At 36.4% G+C, this 13,022-nt stretch overlaps 1 protein-coding gene across 2 annotated transcripts; it reads right to left on the bottom strand.

Moving 5' to 3' along the window:
• Positions 1-3,551: 3,551 nt before the first annotated feature.
• Positions 3,552-10,225, bottom strand: LOC129349112 (uncharacterized). 2 transcript variants are annotated; one of them, XM_055011186.1, is made up of 5 exons: positions 10,000-10,225; positions 8,239-8,310; positions 7,470-7,533; positions 6,587-7,326; positions 3,552-3,930 (listed from the first exon to the last, which is right to left on the bottom strand). In XM_055011186.1, exons 4-5 carry the CDS (start codon positions 7,231-7,233, stop codon positions 3,681-3,683), a joined length of 897 nt encoding a protein of 298 aa, XP_054867161.1. In that variant the 5' UTR covers positions 7,234-7,326; positions 7,470-7,533; positions 8,239-8,310; positions 10,000-10,225; the 3' UTR covers positions 3,552-3,680. The 2 variants fall into 2 exon arrangements, with proteins under 2 accessions (XP_054867161.1, XP_054867160.1); XM_055011185.1 differs by lacking the exon at positions 7,470-7,533 and having other exon boundaries at positions 10,000-10,223.
• Between the last annotated feature and the right edge of the window lie 2,797 nt (positions 10,226-13,022).

Here is a 13,022-nt window from a genome sequence, read left to right as displayed (position 1 = left end):
TAACTTTGGATTCTGTAATTTTACACAGAATTGTTTTCTGAGTCAAATGCTGAAAATTACAAATTATTACAACATATTTGAATTAAAGTAGAAGCATTAACAACCATAATGTGAAATCTATTATTATTTATAGAAGTTTTTTCATTGTTTTATGCATAAATAATTATTTTTGATATTTTTTCATTAAATGGTGAAAGTAGAAAACAGCAAATGTTCAAAATCTGCAATTTTAAAGATTTTTTTTCAGGTTTTAAATTAAAATTAAGCTGCGTAAATATTTAATATATTATTGTATTCATATATTAACATTTTCTTTTTGAAAAAGAAATCAGTAATTATATATTAAATGTAATTTACACCCATAAATATTCTTAATTGAACAATAAAAAGCAAATAATAAATAATAAATGTTCTAACATGAAAATGAAAAGTGCATTTTAATTATTTAAAATTAGTTAATTTTTAATTATAATTTTTTATTTAACAGAATTTTTTGGTATTTTTAAACATTGTTAAAATATGTAATTTTAGAAATTCAAATTATCATAATTTCACAAATATTTAATCTTAAAAAAACAAAACAAATAAAATTCAAATTAAAATTTATTGTTACTGTAAATGTGTCTAAAGTCTAATTCAGTTTGTGAAAATTAAACTGTTCCTTCCATAAGAAGAACAGATTTATTTGTTTGAATCTCCTGTATAGAAGTGGTTTTAAAAAAAGCAAAAAACAACAAAAATGTTGTTTATTGTATTTATGAGACGTTATTTTTTGTTATTTTCATTTTTTTCCTGCTACACTGATGGATTATTATCTTTTAACTTATTTTTTCAGTACAAACCTTTTAATTAAATTACAAATTTAATGAATTTGTTAAAAGTTAAATCATGATCTCGCAAATATATATTTCTAAACAAATGAAACCAATAAATTAAAGTGTGAGTGTGAATAGATTTCTAAAAATCACATAAAATGAGCGACAATCAGAAAATTAATGATTGAATTTGGAATTTTACAAAGATTAGTTTTGGCAGATGGCAGAATATTGCTTTTTTTTTTTTTAACAGAAATGCATTAAAAAGCACTGTAAAAAATAATTAAATAAAAATCTGTAATTTTACATAATGTTTCTTTTATTCAGTTTTTCCCCCAGATTTCTGAAACACACAAAAATACCATGAAAATGACAAAAATAGACTAAATTTACACATTTAAGATGAAACTAAATTGACCTAACTTTGAATAATTTACTATATAAGGATCATTAAAGAACTGGAGGACATTTGGGCGTCTGACCAGGAGGATAAACTGATGGAAAACAGTCCAAAGAATGAGTCTGATCCTGATAATATGAGCTGGAGGGAGACATTCAATCAAAGCTGACAATGAGATGGAAAGACGAAAAATAGAAGAGAGGCTTTGCTCTACACATTCTGTAGGAACACTGTTGGATGTTGACGACAAAAACAAGACAGAAAAAATGACAAAAACAAGACAAAATGACAAAAACAAGACAGAAAAAATGACAAAAACAAGACAAAATAACAAAAACAAGACAGAAAAAATGACAAAAACAAGACAAAATGACAAAACCAAGACACAAAAAATGACAAAAACAAGACAAAATGACAAAAACAAGACACAAAAAATGACAAAAGACACAAAAAAATGACAAAAACAAGAAAAAATGACAAAAACAAGACACAAAAAATGACAAAAGACACAAAAAAATGACAAAAACAAGAAAAAATGACAAAAACAAGACAGAAAAAATGACAAAAACAAGACAAAATGACAAAAACAAGACAGAAAAAATGACAAAAACAAGACAAAATGACAAAAATGAGACACAAAATGACAAAAAAGGGACACAAAACAACAAAAACAAGACACAAAATGAAAAAACAAGACAGGAAATGACAAAAACAAGACACAAATTGACAAGAGACACAAAATGACAAAACAAGACAAAAAATGACAAGAGACACAAAATGACATAAACAAGACACAAAATGACAAAAGAAGACAAAACTACAAAAACGAGACAGAAAATGACAAAAACAAGACATAAAATCATCAAAACTAAGCACAAAAGACAACAACTTCATCACCAGGTTCTGCTAACATGTTGTGGGACACATTCCATGGATAATAATTATTTAAAATATTTTGTTGATTTAAAAAAATGTTCCCACAACTACAAGAGACCTGAATGAAAAAAATAAAACTAAAAAAAAAGGAGAATTAAATTTTATTGTTTTATTAGAGATTCAGTTTGGTCAGAGGGGTGGGATGGGAGAAAAATGCCCTTTTAGGGGAACTCCAGACTTATTTGGTATTTTAAAAATATTTTAAACATTATTTTCTCCTAGTTTTTTAGATTTGGTCTCAGGACAAGAACATTTACACAACTGCATGTTTTAGGGTTTAGATTATTGGAAATCTGATGTAAAATGTCCTCCAGTTCTGGAATGAGCCGTATATTTCTGCACTTTCTGTCCTCTCTGATGTGTTCTGTCTTGTTTGTTTTCTGTTAATTTGTTATATTTGCATGTAAATCAAAAATGAGCTGAGAAAATTAAAAAGAAAAAATACATAATTTATTATTAAGCAGAATAAAATAAATAAGATAAAAGAAGACAGAAAACAGCATAAAGAACGATGTTTTGTTGACAGTTAAATGTTCTAAAGTTTCTCTCCAGAGTCGATGCTGAAGCTGCTTGTTGTTTTTCTTCCACATCTGGATCCGTTTGAGCCGCAGCAGCTGGCCAGATGTTGCATAAGACGTTGCCCAGGCGTTGCCCAGACGTTGCCCAGACGTTGCCCAGACGCTGCCCAGATGTTGCCCAGGCGTTGCCCAGATGTTGCCCAGGCGTTGCCCAGATGTTGCCCAGGCGTTGCCCAGATGTTGACCAGACGCTGCCCAGATGTTGCCCAGACGTTGCCCAGATGTTGCCCAGGCGTTGCCCAGATGTTGCCCAGGCGTTGCCCAGATGTTGACCAGACGCTGCCCAGATGTTGACCAGGCGTTGCCCAGATGTTGCCCAGATGTTGCCCAGACGCTGCCCAGATGTTGCCCAGACGTTGCCCAGATGTTGCCCAGGCGTTGCCCAGATGTTGACCAGACGCTGCCCAGATGTTGCCCAGGCGTTGCCCAGATGTTGCCCAGGCGTTGCCCAGGCGTTGACCAGACGTTGACCAGATGTTGCCCAGGCGTTGCCCAGGCGTTGCCCAGATGTTGCCCAGGCGTTGCCCAGGCGTTGACCAGACGCTGCCCAGATGTTGCCCAGACGTTGACCAGACGTTGCCCAGATGTTGCCCAGGCGTTGCCCAGATGCTGCCCAGGCGTTGCCCAGGCGTTGCCCAGGCGTTGCCCAGATGCTGCCCAGGCGTTGCCCAGATGCTGCCCAGGCGTTGCCCAGGCGTTGACCAGAGGCTGCCCAGATGTTGCCCAGACGTTGACCAGACGTTGCCCAGATGTTGCCCAGGCGTTGCCCAGGCGTTGCCCAGGCGTTGCCCAGATGCTGCCCAGGCGTTGCCCAGATGCTGCCCAGGCATTGCCCAGGCGTTGCCCAGGCGTTGCCCAGATGCTGCCCAGGCGTTGCCCAGGCGTTGCCCAGGCGTTGCCCAGATGCTGCCCAGGCGTTGCCCAGGCGTTGCCCAGGCGTTGCTCGGTCCGTCAGTCCGTCCTGTAGGTGAGGAGGAAGATGATGATGGCCGTCAGCATCAGCAGCATCATCACCACCGACGTCAGGAGGAAGGCTCGGCACGCCGGCCGCCCCGTCAGCCTGAACAGAGCTCCGCCCACGCCGCCCTCCTGGCCGACGCCCCCTGCAGGCGGACTGGGAAGCCCCACGTCCAGAGAGCGGCTCACCGAGCGGAGGGACGCCAGAGACCTCCGACCCCAGCGACGCTGACCGTCAGACGGCCTGCAGGACGAGAAACCAGGATCAATCCATCAACCCTACTGACAGATTTACTTTAAAAAAAAACAACATTTACCAGCCACAAAATGTCTGTTTTGTGTCTTATGTTGTCATTTTCTGTCTCTTTGTGGTGCTTTTGTCTCCTCATACTGTAGATTTAACTGTAGAAATGTTTCACTGTGCTGAACGGATCTCCAACAACTTGCTCCTCTGCACTGCAAAACTCGAAATCCTACCAAGTCTGTTTGTCTTTTCATTTTCATTTCAGCAGATGGAGGAACTTGTTTTAAGACAATGCATCTTAAATATCTTGTTTAGTCAAACAATCTTGAAATTATCTTGTTTTGAGTTGAATTTTACAAGAAAATTCAAAATAGGGTTAATCCATCTCAAATTAGGAGGTTACATGAAAGCAAAAATATATTTTTGAGTGAAAAACTACTATTTTTTTTATTTTTTTTATTTTTTTTTTTTTAGCATGTCTGGCTTATTTTAAGACACCTAAACTTGACAATCCTGGTAAAATAGAGCTTAAAATAAGTTTTCCCAGCTAATTTTAAGATCTCAATATTCCAAACATCAAATCTTATTTCTAGAAATCTCACCAAGACATTTTTCACTTGTTCTATTGGCAGATTGTTTCACTTATTTCAAGGTAAAAGTTCCTTCAAACAAGTTTGTTTTTCCTTGTTTTGAGGAGCATTTTTTCCAGTGTGTTCACTGTTTCTGGGCTGAGCTGCGCTTACTGTCACTCTAAAATCGTACAAAATGACTCAAAACTCCTCTGAAATAACTTAAAATTTGTCCAGAGTAATATAAAATTATCAAAAGTGACCCAAATTTTGTCCAAAGTAACAAAAGAATATCACAGATGACTGAAGCCTGATCCAGACCTACTTATGAATTGTCCAAAACATAAAAAACTTTCAAAAATGACTCAAAATGTGTCCAAGACAACCTAAAACTTTGTCCCAAATTGACAAAAAATTGTCTAAAGTAGCAAAAATTGCTTTAAAATCATCTTAAAATTGAATCCAAATAATTCTACATCAAAACTGTTCAAATAACGAGGACCAGATTCTGTTCAAAAAGCGAAAAACTAAATTCTGAGCTCATCGGTTCAGCTGACCAGCAGAGTTCTCAGGCTGAAATAGAAATGATTAAATATCTACAGAATGTGGAGACAGAATGACCAAAAAGAGACAAAAATTATGCAAATGAGACATAAAATGTCAAAAAACAAAACTAAACAGACACAAAAAACAAAACTGAGACAAAATGTAAGAAAGAAAAACTAATCAAAATAAGAGGAAGGAGACACAAAGTGAACTCAGAGAAAACGGTTCCAAAGACGCATAAAATGACAAAACATGACATAAAACGACAAATACGAGAAAATCAGACACTGAATGACAAAAATGAGGCAAAAGGAGACAAAATGAGACAGAAAATGACAAATACAAGACACAAAGTGACAGAAATGAGACAAAATATGACAAAAATGACACAAAATGGAAATACAAGAGGAAACATAATGACAGAAAGAAGACACTAAATGACAAAAACAAGACAATATGACAGACTGGAGACATCACTGTCCCAAAGAGACACAAAATGTAAAAAAAAAAAAAAAAAAAAAAAAAAAAAAATCAAAATGAGACACAAAGTGAACACAAACAGAAAATGACAAAAACAAGAGGAAAAGGGACACAATGATTAAAAGCGGATACTGACAAAAACTGTGAAAACAAAAAGTAGACAAAAAATGACAGAAAGGAGACAAAAAAAACGACCAAAACAACACACAAGTTGACACAAAATGGAGACGACGAGAGACTGAGAGTAAAATCAAAGCTACTGGATGAATAAATAAATGCAGCTCGGTTCAGAAACAGTGAACAGAGCAGCAGGTTGATGGAGATACATCCAGCATGGAGAAACATCTACTACTGATGATGAACAGAGGAGACAGGAAAAGACTGGAAACATGGAAATAGTTAAATATCTGCAGTATGTGGAGACAAAACAACCATAAAGAGACATGAAATGACACAAATGAGACACAAAGCATAAAAAATACAGAAAAACAGACACAAAACAACAAAAAGTAATGTAAAATGAAACATATTTTCAGTCTTCAACGGTTTCAACAAACTGCGACTATAGAAAAATTATCTTTCAATTCAAAGAGGATCAAACAATTATTCATCTCTCACTATGAACTATTATTTCAGAGATAAGGCAGGACCTGAGCTCTCTATGAATTAGATTAATTTATTTAAGATGTAAAACATTTATTAAAGCTTCACCATCAGAGTGACTGTGGAGCTTTAGTTTGTCTTTTATTGTGGAAAACTGTCGTGATATTTAACTAAATAACCAACTTCACTTCTTGTTTTGATATTTTTAAAGGTTGATAAAGCAGGAAATGAGTCCAACCCTGAAGTCAGAAATAAGAAACTTTGTAAAGATATTTTAGTTAAAAAAAAACTGCTCTAGATTTGATATTTTTTAAAAAAGTTGGAGATAATAATTCGGAATCGCTGCACATTAAAGTCCAACTCTGATGTTTACAGTTAATAAAGTCCGAAATAAGAAGCTTTTTAAAGCCGTGTATGAAACAGAGGAACAAAAAGCCTGTTTCTATCTCATATCGGACCTTTTGACCTGCAGCTTGCCCTCGTTGCGGATGAAGCGGACGCTGTAAACCCTCTGCATGGCGGCCGGCAGGCAGGACAACACGTGGGAGTCGGTGTCCAGCTTGGGCAGGCCGAGGGCAGGCAGCGGCGTGAAGCTGCGGCACAGCGGGCACTGGATGGCGCTGGGCTCCGACGCCTTCACGTTGATGCGAGCCAGACACTCCAGGCAGAAGGTGTGGCGACACTGCAGCACCTTAGGACAGCGGAACACGTTGTTGAACTGGCTGAAGCAGATGGAGCACTCCAGGTCCAGGTCCAGGTCCTGGTCCTGGTCCTGGTCCTGGTCCTGGTCCTGGTCCAGGTCCAGGTCCTGGTCCTCGGAGCAGCGTCCCCCGTCCTCAGGGACCAGGACGGACACCTGGCAGCCGGGGTACGGGTTCACCACGGGGCCTGGAGACCTCAGGCTGAAACCAGGCAGGGCGGAGCCAGGAGAACGGACCGGGACCAGACCTCCATGAGGGTCCAACGAGACCCGACAGGGAGCAGAGTCCAGGATCACAGAACTGTGACCCGTCTGGACAAGAGCAGGAGGATTCTGGGAAACATCCTGGAGGTCTGAGTAAGGAGGAGGACTCAGAGGAGAGGATGAGGGTCTGTAGGAATTCATGGAGGTCTGAGGGAAGGAAGCAGCAACGAGATGGAAGAAAAGACGAAGACGTTCCTCTGATGGTTTCAGTCTTCAGACGGTTTCTTTAAAACTCTGCAGAAAGAAAAACTAAATCACAACACAAACAAACTAGAAGTCTACAGATTTAATACCTGATCTAATGTTTAGTTACATTTCTCAGTTGTTTTTCTGTCATTCTGAACATTTTAATGCCTCAATAAAGGATTTCTAATTACCTCTGGATGAACTTTGCTCTACAAACAGCTTCAGTGTTTAACCAACAATGTTTTCTTTAAAACTCTGTAGAAAGAAAAACTAAATTGAAACACAAACAAATAAGAAAAGTCTATACGTACACTACTGTTCAAAAGTTAGGGTTCACTCAGAAATGTTTTTATTTTTGGAGGTAAGCAGTTTTGGTGCATATTTTTACTATAACTTTACTGTATATTCACTATATTTTTAGTAGATGTTTACTGTATTTTGACTATATTTTTACTTTAATTTTTATTATATTTTGACTGTATTTTCAATGTATTTGTACATTGTGTTAGCTAATGGTGTTGAAAGGCTCATTGATGGTTAGAAAACCCTTGTGCAGTTATGTTAGTACATGGATAAAAGTGGGAGTTTTCATGGAAAACATGGAATTATCTGGATGACCACAACCTAAGAAACGGTAGAGTTTTGTTACTGATTTTGGTCCTTTTATGTCATTTTGTGTCATTTTTGTCATTTTGTGCCTCATTTGTCCTTTTCTGTCATTTTATGCCTCATTTTTGTAATTTTTTATAATTTTGTGCCTTATTTTGACATTTTTTGTCATTTTGTGGCTGTTTTTTTGTCTTTTTTGTCATTTTATGTTATTTTGTGTCCTTTTGTTGTTTCACTCTGTAAAGCATTTTTGTTTACCTCTGTATTAAAATATATTCTACAAACAGCCCCAGTCTTTAAATTCCTCTTAAACTCTTCAAAAATGATCAGCAATGAAGCATTTTTAATTACCTTTGGATGAACTTTGCTCCACAAACAGCCTCAGTCTTCAGACAACATTTCATTCATTCATCCTTTAAAATTCTGCAGAAAGAACAAGAAAATCAGCAAAAAACAGCAAACCAATCAGATAAAAGCTTCTTTTCATTTTGTCAATAACTTATGAAAGTCTTGTGTACTTCAATTACTTCACACTTTATCTAATGTTTATTTACATTTCTATGGAGTTTTTCTGTTTTTTTTCTATTATTTTAATGCTTTTTTAGTTACCACTAGATTAAATATGTTCTAGAAACAGCCTCAGTCTTCAGACACCGACGTCCTCTTTAAACAATGATGAAAACACATTAAACCAATGAGATTTAAGCTCCTTACAGGTTTAATCCTGTCTCTGCATTTATTTTCTGACATAATTCATCCAATTTCTCTCATGTTTAATTCCTATTCTGTGATTTTGAATGCTTAATGCATCGTTTTTCTGTCTTTATCCAACATTTAAAAGCCTTTTTGCACCACCTCTGTATAAAACGTAGAGTCTAAACTACAGTATTAGAGCCACACCATGTGACTGGACGTATTCTCCAGAGCAGAGAAGTTTCCATCAATGTTCAGGTTTCTGGTTGTTCTGTTGTCAACACGTTGCTGCTCCTGTACAAAGACTGATCTAATAGAGAACCTGTTCTCCCAGTTTAATGAGGAAGAACTGGACCACTTTCAGTTTTTACCTCCATCTTTCTGCAGTCCTTTAACACGTTAGCTCTGTCCATCCTATTGCATACGTCAAGCTGAACTCTGATGAATATTAACACCAAACCACACAGCTGATCCAAACAGCGGCGACAGAGCAGGAATTTGCATCATCCGTTTTATTTAGACAGGAAAATAAGATGCAAAACCAGCGGCTCTGTTCTTCTGAAACGCTCAGTTCATCCAACTTAAACGAGAAACGACATCAGTGTTGAGTCACATTTAAAATCAACACATTTTAGAACAATTTCTGCTCAAATATCTTTGATTTGTCCGAATTTTTACAGCATAAAATATAGATATTTATAAAGATATGAGATTTATATATCAAATATCCGATAGATAGATAGACAGATAGATAGACAGATAGTCTTGAAAAGTCCCACTTCGAGCTCAAATTAATAACTATAAAGATAAGCAGAATTCAGTTTGTGATATTTTTAACAATATGTTGCTGAATATCACAATAATAGAAAACCAAACATGTATAATACGTTTTGATATGAAATACTTGGTCACAAAAAACAACAGAAAGGTTTAAGACAACAGAGTGGGGTCTGAAAATGAAAAGTAAATCCATATTAATTAACTTTTTCATAGTTTTAGACCTCTGCCAGAACGCTGGTCTAGTCATATTACACCATCTAGCGATATTTTTAGTTGTTGTGGTTCAACTTATTAGACCTTCTTTTAATTTTTGTGATCAAGTAGTAGAGCTGGCTGTTAGAACTTTTCAAACATTACTACCAAACTCCATGCAAAATTCTAGCAATTTATATTCTAAAACGCAACATGTAAGTCTATGAAACCGTCTGTTATTCTAAAGCAAAGAAGCTACAATAAACTGTCTTTTCGCCGTTACTGTTGGAAGGCACTCACGCCGAATTTGACTTATAACCCTACTGATTTGTAAAATATCCACAATTAGTTATTTTACAGCGAATGTCCCTGCAAACGGAGACAGACAGTGTAAAAGTGTACAATTTGTGAGTGGGCTTTGGTGCGCCGGCAGTAACACGCTCTTACCGATTCCAATCATGGCCGGTTATTGTCCCCCGCTGCACCGTCCAGAGGTCGGCGTGTCTCTCGGATCCTCCTGGGAGTTTAGCCTTCAGAGCTCAGCTTCCCTCCAGCGGGACTGACTCTCATTTGAATAGCTGAATAAAATGAGGAAACCTGTTAGTCAAATCACCTGGCGGCCCGACACTTCCCCATATTTGTAGGTTAGCACATCTGAACAGAGTGACGCTGATTGGGGCCAGGCCGCAGTTAGCTCAATGCTAACATTAGCGTTCATTTAGTCAGGTATTTAAATCGATAATTTAAACCGTTTTACCGTGTTTGTTCAGCACCGTTGTTTCCCAGTGATCGATAAAACACACATAAATGTCAGCTGTGGCGCTACAATAAAATATACTTTACATATTTATTTTCTAGCTGGTTGTTAAGGTAGCTACTTAGTGCTAGCTAAATTAGCAGCTGGCTAATTAGCAGTTGGAGCTAACTAGCTGACCCATTACAGGGGGAGTGAAGCCTCAGAAACACCTTTAGGTTTTCACCTGAGTTAAAGAGGAAATAGTGTGTGAACAGTAATAGTTGCCATGGTTGCATAGTGATTATCAAAATATCACATGTTATGTTTTTGGCACTAACAACAAAAATGTACTTCATATTTCCAGTTTTCTCTCTCAGAAGCTAGCTAATTAGCTGTGGGAGCTAACTAGCTGGTCCACAACGAGGCCTCAGAAACACCTGGTGTTAGTCACCTGAATAATTAATTGCCATAATACTTCATAGTGCATAGTGAGATAACTGAGCCAAAAATAGAACTTTCTAAAGCAGCTGTAAACAGCACCTAGATGTGTTTAAAAACAACCACATTTTGTATTTTCTAAATGTTTTATGTCACAGCAAAGGAATTGTTCAACTAAAAATCAATTTTTAGCAGGATAGTGATTTTTATTGTATTTATTTTTTGGTAACTAACCAAATGAATAATTATTTTCCTTTTAAAAACTAATGTCTTTATATTTAGCTGTGAAATTCTGTTGCTGAAATGTATGAATGCAGAAATCAGATGTTTTTTATACAGAATATGCAGAATTTCAATGTATTTAAACGCATATCTGCTGTTTACAACTGATTTAGGTCCAGTTAGTCGAGTATTTTGATGCATTTAGTTTCTCACTGTGCTTAATAATAGGAACACCTCCAGCCAGTCAGTTTATAAAACCGTACAACAATGAGCATGTTTATGACTTCAGTTATTTTATTTTTAACTGAATTCTGCTGTTGGTTCTCAACAAATGTCCTGGAGTGTTTTAAAGTCAAATAATGATAACTAAAAGTCTACTTGTAAAACTGAATATATAGAGCAAGTAAAATGCAGTGCTTCATTAAAAGAAGAGAAAAAACCTAATAAATTACAAGAGTCCATAATAAGAAGTAAAAAAAGGGGGGGGTCTGATATCAGTAAATCACATGAAGCTACAGAAACCAAATCTGAAAAAAACCTTGCAGCTTTTTAGATCTGAAATGATTTTGAAAGTTTAAATATTCATTCTTGTTATACAGGACTGGTTTTATTAACATAACTCTTTTTATTCACTTTTTTTTGGGACATTTTGTGAATTTTGGGGGCATGCTATACATATGTCAGTTGTTTTGATGCATTTTATCGATTTTTACTTCTTTTTTAAAAATTTTATTGATTTTTTTCTTACTTTTTATTTAATATCGGGAATATTTTATTATGTCAGATATATTTGACATTCGTCAAACAAAATTTTTCATTTTTTCAACATATTTGTGACCAAATTTCTTGATATTTTTAGGATGTAAACATTTCTGTAACTTCAGAATCACATCTTTCAGTCTTTTTGTGTATTGTAAAACTTTACCAACATTTTTGGCATTTTGAGACATTTTGCTGTTTTAGTTTCTTTCTTTTTTTAAATATTTATTTAAAAAAATTTTGGAATCTTTATTAGATATTTGTAGGACATTTTTTCATATTTTTTAATGAAAATTTTGTGAAAATCCAGATTGTAGATGTGGGCTTTTTTTAGTTTGGTCTGTATTCCAACAAATAAAATAAAATGAACGATTGATTCAGAACCTACCTGGAAATTTAATTTTTTCCCCCAGTATTGCTAACAGGAGTGGAAGTAACTGTATAATTGATGAAGAGTGATTCTCTGGTTCTGTATCGCATCTAAATCATGTCCTGTGCGTGTTTATTTTTCTAACAGTAAAATCACAAAGGCCTGTTCTGTGTATTTGTTAATCTGTAGATGGAATGTATCATTCATATTACTGTTTATGACTTTCAGATTTTTACTTTTCTGCTGCTACACAACTCTGTGGTCTCAGACATCAGAGTTCTTGTTTCATAGCTTTGGTCTAAAGTTTCCTTTTACAGTGGAGGAAATACAACTTAAAACCCCTTGAATGAGTCTGTGTGTGAAGTCAAACTGGAGTTAGCAGAAGAAGCTGAAGTCTTAAAGGAATGAGAAGAGTAAACAACCACTGACAGGTGTACGGTGGCCGAGAGGTGCAAACCAAATTTACATAATGCAAAACACTTTTACAACCTCCAAGACAAATTTACAAGCGACAAAACACTTTTACAAGTCCAAAAACACTTTTACAAGTCCAAAAACACTTTTACAAACCCAAATGTAACCTGAAAGGGAATGTCCCAACTCCGGGATTGAACCGGAAGTGACAACGAGGAGCGGCTAATGCACTCTGTCGGTCTGATCTGCGCCATTTAAACACTCTAAAGACCGACCACACGAAAAACAAAACCGCGTCAATCGGTTCATATGTTCCCCACAAAACGGGAAAAACATCATCCGCTCGCTGTCCGTTGCATATTGATTTCTTCTACCGAGTTTTCCACCAAGTTCCTCCAAGGAGTTCTTCCACTGAGTACTCTCACTCATTCTTCCACTGAATTGAAACAGAATTCCGTCATTGTTTTCTTCCTCTGACTACTGCCACAGAGTTCTTTAATCGAGCTGTGTCACTGATTTTTTTCCACAGAG

This window comes from Amphiprion ocellaris, chromosome 6 (genome assembly GCF_022539595.1).
Source record: "Amphiprion ocellaris isolate individual 3 ecotype Okinawa chromosome 6, ASM2253959v1, whole genome shotgun sequence".
Lineage (NCBI taxonomy): Eukaryota > Metazoa > Chordata > Actinopteri > Pomacentridae > Amphiprion > Amphiprion ocellaris.
Note: the sequence above shows the minus strand (reverse complement) of the source record. Positions and strands in the feature narration are given on the sequence as shown.

Bases quoted from the DNA above. Each gene is read 5' to 3' on its own strand.
- LOC129349112 (XM_055011186.1), bottom strand. From the start codon at position 7,233: ATGAATTCCTACAGACCCTCATCCTCTCCTCTGAGTCCTCCTCCTTAC. The intron at 3,931-6,586 runs GTCCGATATGAG...CTCGTCCTGCAG, and splicing joins GGCAAGCTGCAGGTCAAAAG to GCCGTCTGACGGTCAGCGTC.